A 22,494-nucleotide genomic window follows, 5' to 3' on the forward strand; every position below is an offset into this window, starting at 1 on the left:
CAAAAGACCAGATCAGAGTTCTATGGTCCTGCCACACCCAACAGTGGACAATAAAGCTAACTGGAGGAGGAGGCTCCACAAACATCCTCAAATGATGGCAGAGGTCAGCATGCAAGTGCAAAATACAAGGCTGAAGAATTTGCAATCATTTCAGAGAAGTGCCAAATGGATAACCCATCTCGGCTTTCTCCCGAGATCTCCATCACAGACATCTTCTGCCAATCTGATTCACTCCACATGATCAAGAAATAGCATTGGCTTACTCGATACTGAAAAGGCCCCAACAACCTATCTGTAGTGCTGCAGACTCAGGCTCCAGAACTATCTGCGGCTCTAGCCAAAATTTGTTGCAATACAGCTACAACACTGGCATCTATCCGACACAATGGAAAATTATCCAGGTATGCCCTGTCCACAAAAAGCAGGGCAAATTCAATTCAGCCAATTATCAGCCCACCAGTCTACTCTTAAATCAGCATTAAATGATGGAAAGGGTCGTCGATAGTGCCATCAAGTGGCACTTACTCAGCAAAATAACCTGCTCACTGATGCTCAGTTTGAGTTCCTCCAGGACCACAACACCAGACCTCATTAATGTCTTGGTTCAAACATGGATAAAAGAGCTGAATTCCAGAGGTGAGGCAAGAGTGACTTGATAAAGGCAGCATTTGACCAAATGTGGTATCATGGAGCTCTAGTAAAATTGAAGACAATGGGAATCAGGGGAAAACTCTCCACTGGCTAGAGTCATACCCAGCACAAAGGAAGATGGTTGTTGGAGGCTAATCATCGCAGTCCCAGGACATCGCTGCAGGAGCCCTTCTTAGCAGTGTTCTAAGCCCAACCACCTACAGCTACTTCATCACTGAGGTGTCACCACTGACCAGAAACCTATTTGAACCAGCCACATAAATACTGTGGCTACAAGAGCAGATCAGAGCAAGTGACTCATTTAACTCCCCAAAGCCTTACAACCATCGACTAGGCACAAGACAAGAGCATAATGGAACACTCCTAGACGCAAGGATGATACAAGTTGCCTGCAAAAGGACAGATAGGCTAGCAGTAAAAACAAGAAATGCTGGAACCACTCAGCAGGTCTGGCAGCATCTGTGGAAAGAGAAGCAGAGTTAACGTTTCAGGTCAGTGACCCTTCTTCAGAACTAGCACTGCTTCTCTTTCCACAGATGCTGCCAGACCTGCTGAGTGGTTCCAGCATTTCTTGTTTTTATTTCCAGCATCCGCAGTATTTTGCTTTTATATTAGATAGGCTAGCAGAATGGACAGACAAGATAAGCGTGAGGTGATGCATTTTGACAAAAGGAACATGCTGAGGCAATACAGACTTAATGCACAATTCTAAAGAGTATATAGGGACAGAGGGACCTGGGAGTGCACGTGCATTGATCTTTGAAGGTGGCAGGACATATTGAGAGAGTGGTTAGCAAAGCATATGGAATCTTGGGCTCCATAAATAGAGGCAGAGTACAAAAGCAGGGAAGTTATGCTGAACCTTTATAAAGCTCTGATTAGGCCCCAACTGAAGTATTGCATCCAGTTCTGGTCACCACACTTCAGGAAGGATGTGAGGGTCCTTGAGAGGGTGCAGAGGACATTTATAAGAATGGTTCCCGAGATGGGAGATTTTAGTTACAAGGTTAGATAGCAAAAGCTGGGGCTTTCTCCCTGGAGCAAAAAGAGTTTGAAGGGAGATTTAAATAAAAGTGGACAAGATTATGACAGGCTTAAATAAGTTAGACAAGGAAAAACTGCTTTCATTAGCTGATGGTACAAGAACTGGGGTCATAGATAGGCTCTAACACCACTCAAGCTCGACACCATCCAGGTCAAAACATCCTGCTTGATTAGTACCCCATCCACCACCTTAAATATTCGCACCCTCCACCACCGGTGCACCCTAGCTGTAGGGTGCATCATTTACACTCGCCAAAGCTTCGACAATACTTTCCAAACCTGCAACCTCTACCAAGAAGGAGCACCATGTCACATACCATCCAGACTTCGAAATAGATATAATCGCAATTCCTTGCTCACTGGCTCAAAATCTTCAAACTCCCTACCTAACAGCATTGTGGAGTGCCTTCAGCACACAGACTATAGTGGTTCAAGAAGGCAGCTCACTAACTCAAGGGCCATTAGGGATGGGCAATAAATGCCAGCAACATCTACATCCAGAGACAGAATACTTTTTTTACAAATAAAAAGCAGCAGGTTCAAGGTGAGAGTGAAGGGAAGGGAGAAAAATCATACCAGTTGAAAACAAATCGGCAAAAAAAGAAACTCGGAAGAACTTCTGTTCACATTAAAAAAAAAATTGATCTTATTTCTGTTACAATGAAGGAACAAAAATTATTATGTTCTAAAAGTTTCAGCTAACAACCAAACGGTTATGACAGCAAGAAAAATGCAGTAAGAAGCACCTTCCACATAAGTAACAGCAATCACTTACAAGGTCAAGTGATATGAACAGAGGAAGTGGCGGCTTACAGATATTGATGCAGTCTTAAATATAGCGCAATATTTCTGTAGACAACTTGAGACTTTTTTCCAAAAAGATGATGTACCCATATAAGCTGCATGACTCCACTCACCTCTTCCACTTTCATTCTCGTCAAAATGACAAATTTACAGTTGCTCCCCAATAACCAGGACACTTCAATACGCAAGCCCACAGAGCAACTTGGTGTCTAGTCCAAACATGCACTGATTTCAGGTCAACACTGCTACATAAACAGAGCAGGCCTTCTCATCTAATGTAATTAGGCATTAGATGACTAACAGAAATCTGCACCATATATCAGGCATCTGAAAAAGAATGCAGCTAAAGGCAAAGAAATTACACACAATGCCCTCGAGTCCCTAGCCCCAACCAAGTTAGTTCATAGAATCAAACAACATGGTAGCCATTCAGCCCATCATGTCTGTGCTGACTCTTTGAAAGCTATTCATTAGTCCTACTCCTCTGACCTTTGTTATGGTGAAAGGAGGCAAAAAGCAGACAACTCTGCCTGAATATGCAGACAGTAATAGTGTAAATGTGAAAAATACATTTTTAACTTTAAATAAAACATCTGTTTTTTGCAAACCAGCAAGTTTTGTTTGTAAAATACACATTTATGTGCCTTGTGATACACTATTGAATTTCTGGAATGCAGCATAAACAGGTTATTTCATACAGGCCACATCCAGCACCAAACCAGCAGCAGAATAGCACTTGATAGAATATAGCAATCACAGTTCAGAGGGGGAGTGCTCTAGCAAACTTAAGTTACACTGGCACATTGTCAGGATGAGACTGACTCTTCATTGGTAAGTCATGATAAATGTATTCATATTGCAGAGTACTCAGTTGTATATTCACCATCAAAAGCTTCCTCAGCCTAAATAATTATGGTCAAGATTTTATGCCAATTTAAATAAGATGCATGTCATTTCCACCAGATCATTTTTATTAAGGATGTTACAATAGGTACTCTAGTGTTATTTCTCATGCTGAAGTTTAAAATCATGATATACAGCACAGGATAAAATCACAGGCCCACCGTGTCTGTGCCAGCTCAGCTCATGTAATCCAAAAATCAGTCCCAATGCCCTTATCTTTATTGTCTCATGCAATATGTTTAATATATATTTCAGAAATCTTGAAAAGTCCTTGCATTCTAATTTAAAGTTTCAACTATAGTCTTGGTCTTATTTTATTTAAGCTCAACGAAAAATGACAGTTGTTAAAGAGATCATCCAAAATGGTTGGCTAGTGTATTAAAGGCAGAGTATTCAGGAGCGTTCTTAAACTGGGAGAAACTATGAAAGTCTGGTTAGTTGCTTGCATTGATTTCATGAGAACACATCATATTAAAACTTTTTTTTTTGTTGAAGGCCACATAAAAAGAAGATTCAGAAGCCTGCGCTTGCCCACAGATGTGAGTAAGATGGCAAGTGCACTTAGTTTGTTCTGTTCACTGTTAATCGAAACAGTAAAACAGCCCATCCTTCCAGTTAACAAGGTTCCGTAATCTGATTTGATGACTATGATTATACCTAGTTCCTTTTCCTTCCTCCACAGGTTTTCATACAGGCTGTTTTGGTGACCTTTACCAAGTCATAAAAAATTTAGATTGAATCAATGTTTACCATTAGTCATCTAGTGTGTACACGTTATACAAATGGCACATTTGCCATTGCTATTAAAATACAAAAGGTGATTAAGGCCCAATACCTTGAGTGAAACTACCAAAAGGATATAAAAACACAACTGAATAATGAAGGTACGGCTGACCAAACTTGAATTCCCAAATTCAAACAAGCTGCTAGAGGAGTGCATTCCCAGAGGAACAGGAAGGTGTTGAGCTGCATTTCCAACAGATGATTCAAAAAGCAGATTAGATTGCTTGCCTGCCTTCTAGATGCTTGAGCATTACAAGAGGAAGCAAAAAACTGTTAGGGATAGTTGGGGGGGGGGGGGGGGGGGGGGGTGGTAAGGGGAGGGAAGAGAAAATGTTAGCTCTGAACTTATTCTTTTCAATAATCCTGAGGAAATTGAAGGATTATTGACGAACAGAATAAATTCAGGGCTAACATTTTCTCTTCCCCACTATCCCTATTAAATTTCCTCATTCCACAAAAATGGTCAATTATACTTTTCACCTTTTTGCTCATTTAGTAACTGTAACCATACTGATCTCAGCACTCTGTTAGTGTTATGATTTTTAAGCTAAACTACTCAACTGTTTTATTTGTTCTGATGTAGCTGCTGGTACAGAATATCCTGGTCCAAACACACTGGAATTTTACTTTCAAATGCATGAGTTAGTTGGATGTTGGGAAATATAAACAATCTTTGGCTTACATCCCACCCAGGAGTCCAAGAGTGGCTAGAAAAGCATTTCCCAGACATGAAAGTGGTATTCAAGTCTTGAAGGGTCTCAGGTTAAGAGGGGAAGTGTTTGGCATGAAAGAGGAAACCAGATAGCCAGGAACATTGTTTTAACAGGAGGAATAGGATTTGCATGTAATTTGAGCTCAGTAACACATTAGATATACAACAGATGTTACATATATAACAATTACTAAAAGGTCCCATTTCAATTAACAGTTTTCTTACTCCTCTTCCCCCTACCCAATTCCTGGGCCAACAAAAGGCCAGGCAATGATTTACATCATTTTAACAATGACTTTGGTACCAATCAGAAGATATTTGAAGACGAAAAACATCACATTCAGGTCACCAAAATGAAGGATTGACTTGGATTCCCTGGAATTAATAAAATTTCCAAATACATTACTCTCTCAAGGTGTTCCAGTAACTGCATTGTCAAAACAACAAAATCAGACAGTATGTTTTGTAACTGCTAATTTTCAGAACAGTGTTCCTTAAAACAAAATTGGTGAGTAGTTCTTTGGATTTTTTTTTTTGATATGTAGTGCTTACAATACTACCAAAATCAAGACACACATCTCATGAAATCACAGCAGTATGTAAATTTGGACTTTATTGCATGTCCCTTGTATACCCATTTTAAAAGCTGTATAACCACTAAACATTAGACATTAACTCAATGGATGAATTCAATGCAATTATACTCTTTAGTAAGATTTGTTAATGATAAAAACTTGAGTTCACATTTCAAACTTATTCCCCACCAGATCTCCTGTGGTGTTGCTCACTTTTAGATGGTACACTGTCGTACACAAGAGCATCAGAACATGTAACTGTTATTCTACTGCTAATGCAGAACTGTATTTAAGCTGCCTCAAACCTGATAAGTTTTGAAACTCAGTCTGCTCTTTACCTTTTTTTATAATAAGTTGATCATATTTCCAAAATCCATTTGATATTCAAAGAATGCAAGATCACGGAAAATACGAATAATACAAAAATAGAGACTAGCACCAAGTTTGTAAAGTATGCAAAATGAGGGGCCTAAGTAAGAGTTTCATTATATTGGACCCCTGTCAGCAACCAAAGAACAGTCGAATTTGAGAGATTATTTAACCCAAACTTCATCCCCCTCATACTCAACATTCTCAAAGTATTCCAACTTAATTGTGAACACGAAGTTTGCCGACATAACATTCTCCAACATATTATATTCAAATAATTAAACATTTAGAAAATAAGTTGTTTCCATTAAATTTAAATTCACTTTTCACTCATTTAAGTGCATGTTCTTGGGATCTACTTATCTTCATAAGGGTTCCAAGTCTGGAAGAGGTCATTCAGCCCATTATGCCTGCACCAGTTCCACATCGTCGTTTGAGTTTTTTTTTTAACTCTAATTACATTTCACTGCTCTTTGTTCCTTGTATTATTTATCTTCAAGATATTTAAGTGTATTTTGGAATGATACCATAGCAAAATAATGCAGATGCTGAAAATCTGAAACAACAAAATGCTGGAAATTCTCAGATGGTCAGGCAGCATCTATTGCCTGCATCCTAGGATCTTAAAAAGTGGCTGCAGAGATAGCGGATATTTAAGATTTATATTAATGACTTGGATGAAGGAATTGAGTGTATTTGCAGACAATACAAAGATAGGTAGGAAAGCAAGTTGTGAGGAGGACAGAGAGTCTGTAAAGGGATATAGATAGATAAAGTGAGTGGGCAAAAACTTGCCAGATGGAGTATAATGTGGGAAGAACTGCCACTTTGGTGGGAAGAATAGAAAAAACAGAATATTTACATGGAGATTGCAGAATGCTGCAGTACAGAGGGATCTGTGTGTCCTTGTACATGAATTACAAAAAGTTAGCATGCAGGTACAGCAAGTAATTAGGAAGGCAAATGCAAAGTTGGCCTTTATTGCAAGGGGGTTGGAATATAAAAGTAGGGAAGTCATACTACAGCTGTACAGGGCATCGGTGAATGCCCTAGTGAGACCACACCTAGAGTACAGTTTTGGTCTCCTTACTTAAAGGACATACTTGCACTGGAAGCAGTTCAGAGAAGGTTCACTGGGCTGATTGCTCGGATGAAGAGATTGTCTTGAGGAAAGGTTGAGCCTATACTCACTGAATTTAGAAAAATGAGAAGTTATCGTATTGAAACATACAAGATTCTGAGGGGCTTGACAGGTTAGATGCTGAGAGGATGTTTCAAGGGTTAATCTAGAACTGGGGACAGTTTCAAAATAAGGGGTTTCCCATTTTAGACAGAAATTAGGAATTTCTTCTGAGGGTTGTTAAGCTTTGGAATTCTCTATCCCAGAGAGCAGTGCAGGCTGGGTCACTGAATATATTCAAGGTCGCGTTAGACAGATTTTTGATCCACAAGGGAGGTAAGGGTTATGGTGGGTTAGGCAGGAAAGTGGAGTTAAAGCCACAATCAGATCAGCCATGATTCTTATTTAATGGTGGAGCAGGCTTGATGGGCCAAATAGCCTACACTTGCTCCTATTGCTTATGTTCTTATAGAGAGAGAAAAAGTTAACATTTCAGGTTAATGACTTCTCAGCGAACTGAAAGGTTAGCTATTTCTCTCCCCACAGATGCTGCCAGACCTGAGTATTTTCAGCACTGTTTTTATTACTTTGAAATAATGCTCAATTTACTTTATCCACCTGCAGTATTTACTATTTAGCGACCACAATGAGGCCCCACCTTTAACCATATCTCTAGACTGTTGAGAACTTCTGAATTTGAGCAGTCTAATATAGAAGTTTGTATGGCAAACTGTTCCATTAAACTTAAATTTGTTACATTTCCAACTCAAAATATTGATGTTTTGAGCTATTCGATATCTTAATTGCAAGAGGATACTATTTATACATTCTATATTGGAATTGTAATGATCTGTTTTTATTGAAAACAGAGGGACACCAATGGAATGGTCCCAAATAGTTTCTGGCCTGCCTCAAACACATCCGGTGGAAAATTGTCAAGTTACTGTAGCAGCTGTACTCAAAAGCATTGACTCGGTTTGTTTTTTACTTCTTACCAATCATTTAATATAAAAAGCTCAAATTTGCTGGAGTGTAATTGATATAAAGCATAAAATAAAGGGACCGACTTATCCAAATACAGGACTTAAAGAACTCACCTAACTACAAAAGAAACGATATTTGCTGGTGATTCTTACACTCTAATAAAACATAGCAAAAGCTTTTACCTTCGCAGACCACCCAGACGCAGGTCAAGTTGGCACTCGTGCGGTTCAAAGATGAAGTGCAATTAGCACAATCGTTAAAATCTTGGCAACTCTCTAGAAATATATATACACAATTATTTTTTTTTTTTAAAAATCAGTCTAAAAATGTTACGCGCAATGGTTCTGAAGTGGAGAGTGAATTAAAAAGAAAACAAAAAGTTACTTGGAAAGCAATCTACTGAATTAATTCAGTACTGAAATTAAAAAGTGAATGCTGAGTCAACGATATCAATATAGAAAATAACTTGTAACGGGACATTAAATAGTATTTTCGATGAAAGAAATAATACTCCTGGATTGTAATACTGACACAAGAACTTGTCTGCTCCTCAGGAGGTGGTGTATGAAGTGAGTATACCGTCAAGAGACAGTAAATCAGAAGAGGGGGTTGGGGACTCACCGCCGGGGCAGCAGCTGGCCGAATGCTGACTGTCAGCAGACCCGACCCCCCACTGACCCACCCGGTGGCGCATACACTCGGCACACGATGAGCCACAAAGCCCCGGCCTCCCGTAAGTACAATCTCAGGGGAGGCCGGGGGGAAAGGAGGAGAAACAGAGGCACCAAAGCCCGTGGTTTTGTTTTTAGGCCTGGGGGATTTCGCTGGGGTGAACGGTTGGTTGGTGTCGAGTAAACGTCTGTTTTCTCCCGCAGTAAACACAACGGAAAGGGGGCGAAAATGTGTATAAAGTAGACCGGGGAGGGGGAGGGGGGACCGGGGCCCGGCCGACGGCTGGCCCGGGGACCGGGGCCCGGCCGACGGCTGGCCCGGGGACCGGGGCCCGGCCGACGGCTGGCCCGGGGACCGGGGCCCGGCCGACGGCTGGCCCGGGGACCGGGGCCCGGCCGACGGCTGGCCCGGGGACCGGGGCCCGGCCGACGGCTGGCCCGGGGACCGGGGCCCGGCCGACGGCTGGCCCGGGGACCGGGGCCCGGCCGACGGCTGGCCCGGGGACCGGGGCCCGGCCGACGGCTGGCCCGGGGACCGGGGCCCGGCCGACGGCTGGCCCGGGGACCGGGGCCCGGCCGACGGCTGGCCCGGGGACCGGGGCCCGGCCGACGGCTGGCCCGGGGACCGGGGCCCGGCCGACGGCTGGCCCGGGGACCGGGGCCCGGCCGACGGCTGGCCCGGGGACCGGGGCCCGGCCGACGGCTGGCCCGGGGACCGGGGCCCGGCCGACGGCTGGCCCGGGGACCGGGGCCCGGCCGACGGCTGGCCCGGGGACCGGGGCCCGGCCGACGGCTGGCCCGGGGACCGGGGCCCGGCCGACGGCTGGCCCGGGGACCGGGGCCCGGCCGACGGCTGGCCCGGGGACCGGGGCCCGGCCGACGGCTGGCCCGGGGACCGGGGCCCGGCCGACGGCTGGCCCGGGGACCGGGGCCCGGCCGACGGCTGGCCCGGGGACCGGGGCCCGGCCGACGGCTCGCCCGGGGACCGGGGCCCGGCTCCCCGGGAATGACCTCACCTTTTCCTGCTCCTCCGCACAGCCCCGCACTCCAGCACAGCAGGACGGCGCCCCACAGCAGCGGCCAACTCATGGTGACAGCGGAGGGGCCCAGAGACAATCCCGATCCACAGCCGATCCTCCTGCCGCTGTTCCCCGGATCCTCAAACAACTTCCTGCTGCCGCTCATGTGACCTCGGGGGGAGGAGGTGCCGGAGCCGCGGGATAGGCTCAGTCCACGTCCTGCCCTTTACAAACTGCCTTTCACTCCTTCACCTCGCAAAGGAAATTGCGTTCGTTTTGTGCAGTCGACGTCTTCACTCCCGCGCTGAACCTTCCACGTAGAAACTTGTTTTTTTTGTGGAAAAGTCATTTGTTTCCAATTAAAAACACTTTCAAGATGCACTGCCTTGAATCTTGCAAACACTCCCTGCCTTATTGCATTGTGAAAGCGATCTGTCATTGCTGTCTTACCCTGTTCTGGTGAAGGGTCACTGACCTGAAACATTAACTCTGCTTCTCTCTCCACAGATGCTGCCAGACCTGCTGAGTATTTCCAGCATTTCTTGTTTTTATTTCAGATTTCCAGCATCTGCAGTATTTTGCTTTTATTTTAATTTCGTTGACGTGTTCCTGGGACTTGGGCGTCACTGGCAAGGCCAGCGTTTATTGCCCATCCCTAAATGCCCTTAAGAAAGTTTGTGGTGAGCCACCGCCTTGAACTGCTGCAGTCATGGGTGTTGCTGGCAAGGCCAGCATTTATTGCTCATTGCCCTTAAAAATGTAGTGGTGAGGAAGAATGATAATTGGACTTAAAGGGATAAATGAGGAGAGATTACACAAACTAGGGTTGTACTCCCTGGAATTTAAAAGATTATGGGATGATTTGATCAATGTTTTCAAGGTATTAAGAGGAACAGATAGGGTAGATAGAAACTATTCCCACAAGCTGTGGAGTCTCGAACTATGGCGATATTAGAGCCAGACCTTTCAGAGTAGTGAAATTGGGAAACACTTCGACATACAAAGGGTGGTAGGAGTTTGGAGCTGTCTTCTGCGCATTGCAATTGATACTAGATCAATTGTTAATTTTAAATCTGAGATTGATAGGTTTTTGTTAACCAAAGGTATTAAAGGATATGGGGCAAAGCCGGGTGTGTGGAATTGGGTGGCAGATCAGTCACAATCTCATTGAATTGCAGCAAGGAATTAGGAAGGCAAGTGGAATGTTGGCCTTTATTGCAAGATGATTGGAGTACAAGAATAAGGAAGTTTTACCAAAATTGTACAGATTCTGAAAGGGTTTGACAGGGTAGACACTGAGAGGTTGTTTTCCCTGGCCCGGAGAATCTAGAACATGGGACACAGTCACAGGATAAGGGGTCGAGATGAGGAGAAATCTTTTCACTCAGAGAGCTGTGAATATTTCGAATTGTCTACCTCAAAGGTTGTGGATGCTCCACCATTGAGTATATTTAAGTCTGAGATAGACATTTTTGGTCTCTCAGGGAATCAAGGGATATGGAGACCAAGTGGGAAAGTGGAGTTGAGGCAGAAGATCAGCCATGATCAAACTGAATGGCGGAGCAGGCTCGAGGGGTTGTATGGTCTACTCCTGCTTCTATTTCTTATGTTCTCGACATTTCCTCAAACATCAAATGTATTGGGATTTGGATCATCTTAGTTCTCTGACACTTCTTTAAGCTACTGAAACCAGAGCTTGTGCTGAAAGACATAAATCACGAGCACCATAAACAAACTCGAGAGAGAGAAATTGTAACCTCACGGAAACAAATTCATGCATTGTTAATTATTACATAAAATTCTGAGGTCATGGGGCAAAGACAAAGAGAGTGCTAATGGTGTGGTGAAAGACAAAGCATTAGTGGGGAGACAATGTTAATGACAGATAATGAACAGCCCTATAAAATAATAATAAGAGGGGCAGTCGTGCTTATTATTATATTATTATAGTTATTATTTTATTTATTTTGTTTCATCATTTGATTATCATGTGCCTGCCTTAAACTGGGCTTTTCATGATTCTACTTTCACTTTAAATCTATACCCCCTAGTCACTGACCTCTCTGCTAAGCTAAATAGTCCCTTCACATTCACTCTATCCAGGCCCCTCTCAATTTTGTACATTTCAATCAAATGTCCCCTCAGCCTTCTCTGTTTCAAGGAGAACAACCCCAGCCTATTCAATCTTTCCTCATAGCTGCATTTTTCCAGTTCTGGCAACATCCTCGAAAATCTCCTCTGTACCCTCTCTAGTGCAATTACATCCTTTCTGTAATGAAGTGACTAGAACTGCACACAGTACTCAAGTTGTGACCTAACCAATGATTTATACAGTTCCAGCATAACCTCCCTGCTCTTATATTCTATACCTTGGCTAATAAAGGAAAGGACTCCATATGCATTCTTAACCACCTTATCAACCTATTTGTTTAATGTCTCTGTCATTTCCTTATTCCCCATTGTAATTTCCCTTGTCTCTGCCTCTGGTGTTTCATGTTTACTTTCACCAATCTCTTCATATTTACATACCCACAGAAACATTTACAAACTGCTTTTATGTCTTTTGCTAATCTATTCTCATATTCCCTTTCCATATCAATTTTTTTGTCCTCCTTTGCTGAATTCTAAAATCCTCCCAATCCCCAGGCTTATTACACTTTTTGGCAGCATTGTAAGCCTCTTTAAACTAATACTATCTTTAACTTCTCTTGTTAGCCACAGTTGGACCACGTTTTCTGTGGGGTTTTTGACTTAAAGGAATGTATACTTGTTGCAAATTATGTATTAATTTTTTAGGCGCTAGCCATTGCTTGTCTACTGTCATATCTTTTAAGTAGTTTCTCAATCTACCTTAGACAACTGGTTCCTCATACCTGCATAATTTGTTTTGTTTAGATTTAAGATCCTAGTTTGGAGTTAACGAAATCACTTTCAAACTCAATATAAAATTCTATCATATTATGGTCACTCTTCCCTATAGCCTCTTTACTGCATATTATTTAACTCTTTCTCATTGCGTAATACTAGATACAAAATAGCCTATTCCCCAGTTGGCTCTTCGATATACTGATCCAGAAAATTATCTTGTGTACATTTTATGAACTCATCATCCACACTATTACTGTAAATTTGGTTTGCACAGTCTTTATGAAGATTAAAGTTCCCCCATGATTACTACATGATTACATGCACCTCTAATTTCCTAATTTATTCTCTGTCCAGGCTACAACTGCTGTTGGGGGGCCTATAAATAACTTACACCCATGTTTTCTGTCCCTTGCTGTTTCTTAGCTCCAACCAAACTGATTCTACTCCTTGATTTTCTGAGCTAAGATCCTTTCTACTGTCTTTTGATAGTATTTGTAATTATAAGGCCATAGACTTGGCTTGCATTCCCTTGCATTTTGAAGGTTGAGGGGTAATCTGATCGAAGGTTTTGGAATAATTAAGGACTTCGATAAGGTGAATACAGAGAAACTATTTCCTCTGGTGAGAGAAGCCGGAGTTAGACTATTTAGGAGTAAAATCAGGAAGCACTTTTACTCACAAAGAGTAGCAGAAATCTGGAACTCACTTCCCCAAAAGGCTGTGAATACTGGGTCAATTGAAATTTTCAAGACTGATCAACAGATTTTTGTTAGGTACAGGGATCAAGGGAACAAAGGAGTGTAAATGGAGTTGAGGTATATTTATTACATTGCTGGAGAAAAAAAGTAAAAGTAATAATTATACATTGAATGGGAAAAGTTGGGTATATGGGGGTTTAGGTTCACAAGACATTAAAAACAGGACCTCAAGTGAATAAGCACTCTATCTGGGAAGATAACAAATGGCCTGAATGGGTTAAGGCCAAGTCTTTGAAAGGCAAAGCCTTTAGCTCAAATTTGATGTCTGAAGATAATTTTTTCTTAAATTGCTAGATCTCCTTAGAATAAAGTAGATTGAGGGGAGATTTAATAGAGGTGTACAATATTATGACAGGTATAGATAAGTTAGACAGGGAAGAACTGTTCCCATTAACTTATGGTACAAGGACTAGGGGACACAGATTGAAGATTTTGGGCAGGAGATGCAGGGGGAATATGAGGAAGAACTTTTTACGCAGTGGGTGGTAATGACCTGGAACTTGCTGCCCACAAGGGTGGTGGAAGCGGAGACAATCAATGACTTCAAAAGGAAATTGGATGGCTACTTGAAAGAAATAGACTTGCAGGGCGACGAGGATTGAGCGGGGGAGTGGGACTGACTGAATAGCTCTGTGGAGAGCTGGTGTGGACTTGATGGGCCGAATGGCCTCCTTCTGTGCTGTAAATGACTCTATGACTCTTACCTGATCCTCAGTAAGGAGCAGTGCGACAGATGTCTGCGCTTCACTAAGGATGCTGAGGCTCTGTATTCAAGAGAGTTGAATACATTTTATTCTCTCCTGCCAATGAGAAGCAGGCAGACTGAGCACCCAGTTTTGTGAGGATTGGAGGCTTCCCCATAGTGCAGAGTGTCATTGACCGCATGCATGTCGCTCTGTGGGTGCCACGTGTCAACACTGCCCTATACGAACATACGAACATATGAATTAGGAGCAGAAGTAGGCCATTCGGCCCCTCGAGCCTACTCCACCATTCAATAAGATGCTGGCTGATTTGTGTTTGTGTTTCGAATTCCACACTGCCATCTACCCCCGAAAACTCTTGATTCCCTTGCCTAACAAGAATCTATCTACCTCTGCCTTAAAAATATTCAATGAGCCCGCCTCCACCGCCTTCTGAGGCAGAGAGTTCCAAAGCCGCACAACCCTCTGAGAGAAAAAAATTCTACTAATTTCTGTCCTAAAAGGGTGACCCCTAATTTTAAAACAGTGCCCGCTAGTTCTAGACTCACCCACAAGAGGAAACATCCATTCCACATCCGTTAAGATTGTTCAGGATCTTATACATTTCAATCAAGTCTCCCCTCACTCTTCTAAATTCCAGTGAAAATAAGCCCAGTCTCGTGCAGCTGGTGTACGACCATATGCAATGTATCATGAAGGTCAGTGCCCATTATCCTGGCAGCCTTCATGATGCCTTCAGTCTGCAGTGGTCTGTTGTACCATCTGCATTTGAGCTTCCACAACAAACCAGACAGTGGCTACTGGAAGACGAGGGCTAACCTTTGATGACATGGTTATGTCTCTAGTGTACAGATGGGGAGCATGCATATAACAAAACGCATATAACTGACAAAATGGCAGTGGTGGGAAGACCAATGCTGTCATCCTGAGAGAGAACAGCAGGTTTGTGTCCATGGAGCCACTGCCACTCCCCTGGGGTGGCGCCTCAGGAATCCTAGTAATCTATTGGATGATAGATTGTTGGATTACTGTGACATCCTGCAAGCCCCTTTGAGCACTGGTATCCGCAGTCATAATGGCAGCAATCTGAGCTTGTGTGGGCACAAGCTGACCTTGCATGATATCTGCCTGAGCTTCCACTGCAGCACCCAGACATTGGGTGCCTGCGGCTTGTGCTGCAATGAAAGTGGAGGCATCGGCCATCAGCTGCTGCATCAAAGTTGGATCCACAAGTGTGGAAACAGAATTCAAAAGGATTGTCTCCAAGCTGAGTGCAAAACCCGGAGCAAGTTGGTCTGGAGGGCCTCCTGGCTCCCTGTGGATAGATGACATGTCTCCAAGGCCTCCAGGGCAGTATTGGAAAATCTTGGAACCCACTCTCTGACACGTTGTGCCATTATTGAGTGTTCTCCAGGTCAAAATCACTTTTAGAAAGACTTCCAGCACCTGCTCCTTCCCTTTAAGAAATACAGGCTGACTTTAAGTACAGAAGAACATAAGAAATAGGAGCAGGAGTAGACCACATGGCCTGTCGAGCCTGCCCCGCCGTTCAATATGATCATGGCTGATCTTGGACTTCAACTCCACCTTTCTGCCAGCTTCCCAGACCCCTTGATTCCCTGAGAGACCAAATATCTGTCTATCCCAGCCTTAAATACATTCAACAATGGAGCATCCACAACCCTCTGGGGTAGAGAATTCCAAAGATTCACAACCCTTAGAGTGAAGTAATTTCTCCTCATCTCAGTCCTAAATGATCGGCCCTTTATTCTGAGACTGTGCCCCCATCTTTTAGATTCCCCAGCCAGTGGGAACAATCTCACAGTGTCTACCTTGTCAAGAATCTTGTAAGTTTCAATGAGATCACCTCTCATTCTTCTAAACTTCAGAGAATATAGGCCCAATTTACTCAGCCTCCCATCATAGAACACCCCCTAATCCCAGGGACCAATCTAATGAACCTTCACTTTATTGCTTCCATTGCATGTATAGCCTTCCTTAAATATAGAGACCAAAACTGCACACAGTACTCCAGATGTGGTCTTACCAAAACCCTATAAAATTGTAGCAAGACTTCTTTATTGTACTTTAAAGGTTCGGCACAACATCGTGGGCCGAAGGGCCTGTACTGTGCTGTACTGTTCTATGTACTCCAATCCCCTTGCAATAAAGGCCTGTACCTGCATGCTAATTTTTTGTGTTCCTTAAATGATCACACCCATGACTCTCTGAACATCAACATTTACATGTTTCATGCCTTTAAAAAAATATTCTGGTCTTCAATTCGTACAACCAAAATGAATAACGTCACACGTCCCCACATTAAATTCCATCTGTCCCTTGTTACCTACTCACTTAACCTGTCTATATCTCTTTGCAGCTTCTGTGTCCTCCTCACCGCTTGCATTTCCAACTGCCTTTGTATCGTCAGCCTAGATACATTACTCTCTGTCTCTTCATCTAAGTCATTAATATAGATTGTAAATAGCTGAGGCCCCAGCACTGATCCTTGCAGCACTCCACTAGTCACAGCCTGTCAACTTGAAAATGCCCCATTTTACAAACATAAGAATTAGGAGCAGGAGTAGGCCATTCAGCCCCTTGAGCCTGCTCCGCCATTCAATAGGTTCATGGCTGAATTGATTACTCCACATTTCCACCTACCACCGATAACCTTTCACTCCCTTGCTTATCAAGAATCTATCTACCTCTGCCTTAAAAATATTTAAAGACTCTGCTGCCACTGCCTTTTGAGGAAGGGAGTTCCAAAGACTCACGACCCTCTGAGAGAAAAAATTCTCCTCATCTCTGTCTTAAATGGGCGACACCTTATTTTTAAACAGTGACCCCTAGTTCTAAATTCTCCCACAAGTAGAAACATCCTTTCCACATCCACCCTGTCAAGACCCCTCAGGATCTTGTATGTTTCAATCTAGTCACCTCTTACTCTTCTAAATTCCAGCGGATACAAACCTAGCCTGTCCAATCTTTCCTCGAAAGACAGCCCGCCCATTCCAGGTATTAGTGTAGTAAACCTTCTCTGTACTGCCTCCAACGCATTTACATCCTTATTTAAATAAGGAGACCAGTACTGTACACAGTACTCCAGATATGGTCTCACCAATGCCCTGTATAGCTAAAGTATAACCTCCCTACTTTTGTATTCAATTCCCCTCGCGATAAATGATAACATTTTATTAGCTTTCCTAATTACGTGCTGTACCTGCATACTAACCTTTTGCTATGGACTCCCAGATCCCTCTGCATCTCAGAGCTCTGCAATCTCTCACCATTTAGATAATATGCTTCTTTTTTATTCTTCCTGCCAAAGTGGACAATTTCCCACTTTCCCACATTATACTCCATTTGCCAGGTCTTTGCCCACTCACATAACCTATCTATATCCCTTTGTAGCCCCATCCCCCACCCCTCTTCACAGTGACTTTCCTACCTATCTTGGTGTCATCAGCAAATTTAGTAACCAAACCTTCGGTCCCTTCATCTAAGTCATTTATATAAATTGTAAAAAGTTAAGGCCCCAGCACAGATCCCTGTAGCACACCACTTGTTACATCTTGCAAACCAGAAAATGACCCATTTGTACCTACTCTTTGTTTCCTGTTAGCTAGTCAATTTTCTATCCATGCCAATATGTTACCCCCCTACACCACGAGCTTTTATTTTCTGTAATAACCTTTGATGTGGCACCTTATCAAATGCCTTCTGGAAATCTAAGTACAGTACATCCACCAGTTCCCCTTTATCCACAGCACATGGGAGGTGGGCATCGTTGGCAAGGCCAGCATTTGTTGCCCATCCCTATTTGCCTACTCTTTGCTTCCTGTCTGTAAACCAATCCTCTATCCACACTAATATATTACCCCCAACTCCATGAGCCCTTATCTTGCCTAATAACCTTTTGTGTGGCACCTTATCAAATGCCTTTTGGAAATCAAGGTATACTACATCTACTGGTTCCCCTTTATCTACCCTACTCATTACATCCTCAAAAAAACTAATAAATTTGTCAAAGTCAGTTTCCTTTCATAAAATCATGTTGTCTTTGTCTGATCAAACTATGAGTTTCTAAGTGCATTGTTAAGACTTCCTTAATAATAGATTCCAGCACTTTCCTGATGACTGATGTCAGGCTAACCGGCCTCCGGTTCCCTTTTATTCTCTCTCCCTCCTTTCTTGAATGGAAGTTAGCAAATTTAACACTGCTAATCGACTGGGATGTTCAAGAGTTCAGGAAATTTTGGAAAATCTTAGGCAGTGCATCCACTATTTCTGTAGCTATCTCTTTTAGAACTGTAGGATATGGGCCTGGGGATTTGTCAAATTTTAGTCCCTTAAGTTTATCCAATACTTTTTCTCTACTGATATTAATTACCTTAATTTTCTCACTCTTTTCAGCCCCTAGGTTACCCTCTATTTCTGGTATGCAACTATATTTGTGTCAGGCTAGCTTTAAGTCATACTAATCTCTCACAATTTTGCACCCCCACTCAAGTGTGCCGCAACTCAACAGTGCGCATAGCGCTGTCTGCATGTCATAATCATTTAAATGAGCAGGCCACACAAGGTTTCAATGCTGTCTGCATTGAAAGGAATGGACATCGTGATCACCGCACCTGTTTTCAGGCCCTGTCCAATTTCACGGCCATAAGCTTTGGGATGGACTGGAAAAGGCCCTCTGGCCCATCAAGACTGCAGCACGTAACCTTGTGTGTCACAATGTATACACTCTCCAGCCTACCCAAAACCATGTGATCTCCTGGGGGAAGTGAAAAAATAGATAAAAACCCAGGCCAATTTTGGAAAAAGAAATCTGGGAAATTTCTGTCCAAGCCCATGAGGCGAGCAAAACTAGTTCAAAAGGTCATTCTGGACCTGAATTCCTTGCAATACCTACACTTTTGTAAGAATGTAATCTCCGCCCCAGCTAGAAACAGACCCAGCTCTCATTTGAAGGAATTCCATGAACTGGCTTCCACTGCATGAGACAGTAGCCGATTCCAGAACCTCACCATTCTCTAGGGAAAAACCACCTCCTGATATTTAATCTAGATCTGGCTTTAAACAACTTGAAATTATGATTCTTGGTCTTTCCCAACATATTTAATTGGAACAAACTGTCAACTTGGATACAATCTATTCACTTAGCTTATAAACTTCAATCAGATTATGTTTAAGTTTATGCTTCTCTAAAGTATCGTGTCCCAGCTCCTTTAGCCTACAACTAAGTTGTTTTAAACTGGGAATTAGTGGCCCTCCTCTGAGCCCTTTCCAAAGCCTCAATGTTGCTCACCCTGTGAGGCAACCAAAATTAGACTCAGTGGCCGAGAGTTTACTGGAAGTGGGTAAGTCCCCACGTTGGGATCAATTGTGGGTCTCAAGCCTGTATGAACAGGCAGTGGGAGCGGGGTGGCAATCTTCCCAGCGGCGGCTTCTTAATTGGCCGCTGCCAGGCCCACTGTCCAATGAAGGATGGCGGGCTAGCTCCCCACGCTGCTGGCCCACTTAGAGGGCTGGCAGCTCTGCAGCCTCAACAGCACCACTGAGAGACGTGACCACTGCTGAAGGAGAATGAGAGGGCACCTCCATTTTGAGGTGCCCTTGCAGCAGAGGAAGGCAGATCGCTCTCCTGCTGGGGCCACGCAGGCAGGCCCCGGCAATCAGAGCGTAAAACCCCTCCAGCGGCAACGCGGGGCTGTAGGGGCAGCTATTGCCACTGGGGGCCCACTCCTTGGGCCCTGGAGCCTCCAGATATGATGGCCCTTCCGGGGAAGCCACTGGGAGGCTGCCTCCATGCGGCGGGGGACCACTCCGCCGCTGGCAAAATGCCGGTGTCCCGACAAAGTGGGCGTCAGTTGGGCCTTTAATTATTCAAATTGGCTGCCCACTTCTGGTTGGTGGGTGGCTGAGCTGCTGCCATTCCCACCGCTTATACAATGGCCTGGTTGTGGGTCTGCATCGGGAACCTCTGCTGACGCGGCTCCCCAGCATTTTACTGCCACCCCGCCTCCTACCGGGGCCGGTAAAACCTTGCCCAGTAATCCAACTGAGGCCTGACAAAAGCCTTGTACAAGGTCAAAACAGTAGGCCTCATCTTATAATCAATTTTCCTATAAATACATCCCAACACCCTATTCACTGTAGCTATAGCTTCACAGCATTACTCATGTAGCTTTACAAATGTATGCACTAGAATGCCTGGATCTCTTCCTTTCTCCACCTTCTGTAATGCTTTTCCCTGAAGGGTATGTGTGTGTTGAACATTCGCACTTCCCACATGCATAACACTTATTCAAATTAAATATCATTTTGCGGTAATGAGCCCAATCCCCCAACACATCAATATCCATCCAAATCCGTCGAATATCGTCAATGGTCCGAACACTCACACTGATCTTAGTATCATCTGCAAATTTGCCTTTCATGCCCCCAACAGCTACATCTAGATCATTAATATAAAGAGTAAAAAACAACCATCCCAACACCAGTTAAAGATAACTAACGAGAGCTGTAACTAATTTAGAGAACATATTCAGATCCAAAACTGTAAGGAATCATTATGGAAAACAATTCAAAATTCAGATGACTTTACAAGTCTACAGTGCTTATGCAAATTCAATGTTTTTAGACAATGATGAAACATGATTTATTTTTGAAGATGACTGTTTTTATGTTTTAAGTTCCTTGGAACTGCAGGGAACAAAGAACAGTACAGCACAGGAACAGGCCATTCGGCCCTCCAAGCCTGCGCCGATCTTGATGCCTATCACGCACCTTAAACCTATGGGGTGGCGCAGTGGTTAGCACCGCAGCCTCACAGCTCCAGCGACCCGGGTTCAATTCTGGGTACTGCCTGTGTGGAGTTTGCAAGTTCTCCCTGTGTCTGCGTGGGTTTCCTCCGGGTGCTCCGGTTTCCTCCCACATGCCAAAGACTTGCAGGTTGATAGGTAAATTGGCCATTAGCAATTGCCCCTAGTATAGGTAGGTGGTAGGGAAATATAGGGACAGGTGGGGATGTGGTAGGAATATGGAATTAGTGTAGGATTAGTATAAATGGGTGGTTGATGATCAGCACAGACTCGGTGGGCCGAAGGGCCTGTTTCAGTGCTGTATCTCTAAACTAAACTAAACTAAACTAAAACCTTCTGCACTTCCGGGGTCCGTATCCCTCTATTCCCATCTTATTCATGTATTTGTCAAGATGCCTCTTAAACGTCACTATCGTACCTGCTTCCGACAGCAAGTTCCAGGCACTCACCACCCTCTGTGTAAAAAACTTGCCTCGCATATCCCCTCTAAACTTTGCCCCTCGCACCTTAAACCTATGTCCCCTAGTCACTGACTCTTCCACCCTGGGAAAAAGCTTCTGACTATCCACTCTGTCCATGCCACTCATAACTTTGTAAACCTCTATCAGGTCGCCCCTCCACCTCCATCGTTCCAGTGAAAACAATCCGAGTTTATCCAACCTCTCCTCATAGCTAATAGGCAACATCCTGGTAAACCTCTTCTGTATCCTCTCCAAAGTCTCCTCATCCTTCTGGTAGTGTGGCGACCAGAATTGTATGCAATATTCCAAATGTGACCTAACTAAGGTTCTGTCCAGCTGCAGCATGACTTGCCAATTTTTATACTTTATGCCCCGACCGATGAAGGCAAGCATGCCGTATGCTTTCTTGACTACCTTATCCACCTGCATTGCCACTTTCAGTGACCTGTGGACCTGTACGCCCAGATCTCTCTGCCTGTCAATACTCCTAAGGGTTCTGCCATTTACTGTATACTTCCCACCTGTATTAGACCTTCCAAAATGCATTACCTCACATTTGTCTGGATTAAACTCCATCTGCCATTTCTCTGCCCAAGTCTCCAACCGATCTATATCATACTGTATCCTCCGACAATCCTCATCACTATCCGCAACTCCACCTACCTTTGTGTCGTCCGCAAACTTACTAATCAGACCAGCTACATTTTCCTCCAAATCATTTATATATACTACAAACAGCAAAGGTCCCAGCGCTGATCCCTGCGGAACACCACTAGTCACAGCCCTCCATTCAGAAAAGCACCCTTCCACTGCTACCCTCTGTCTTCTATGACCGAGCCAGTTCTGTATCCATCTTGCCAGCTCACCTCTGATCCAGTGTGACTTCACCTTTTGTATCAGTCTGCCATGAGGGACCTTGTCAAAGGCTTTACTGAAGTCCATATAGATAACATCCACTGCCCTTCCTTCATCAATCATCTTTGTCACTTCCTCAAAAAACCCGATCAAGTTAGTGAGACATTACCTCCCCTTCACAAAACCATGCTGCCTCTCGCTAATAAGTCCATTTGTTTCCATATGGGAGTATATCCTGTCCCGAAGAATCCTCTCCAATAATTTCCCTACCACTGACGTAAGGCTCACCGGCCTGTAATTTCCTGGATTATCCTTGCTACCCTTCTTAAACAAAGGAACACCATGGGCGATTCTCCAGTCCTCTGGGACCTCACCTGTAGCCAATG

General features: G+C 43.8%; 1 protein-coding gene across 2 annotated transcripts in view; it reads right to left on the reverse strand.

Annotated features, from left to right (window-relative positions):
* Positions 1-9,829, reverse strand: part of cd164 (CD164 molecule, sialomucin) — a 29,157-nt gene extending 19,328 nt beyond the window's left edge. The window contains exons 1-2 of one of the 2 annotated variants that reach the window (XM_068027204.1): positions 9,633-9,829; positions 8,128-8,220 (exon numbers count right to left, since the gene is read on the reverse strand). In XM_068027204.1, coding sequence (XP_067883305.1) covers positions 8,128-8,220; positions 9,633-9,801 — 262 coding nt within the window. In that variant the 5' untranslated portion in view covers positions 9,802-9,829. The remainder of the gene's footprint in view (positions 1-8,127; positions 8,221-9,632) is intronic. The other variant, XM_068027203.1, reaches the window with a different exon arrangement.
* Between the last annotated feature and the right edge of the window lie 12,665 nt (positions 9,830-22,494).

The sequence above is a fragment of the Heterodontus francisci genome, chromosome 3 (genome assembly GCF_036365525.1).
Source record: "Heterodontus francisci isolate sHetFra1 chromosome 3, sHetFra1.hap1, whole genome shotgun sequence".
Lineage (NCBI taxonomy): Eukaryota > Metazoa > Chordata > Chondrichthyes > Heterodontiformes > Heterodontidae > Heterodontus > Heterodontus francisci.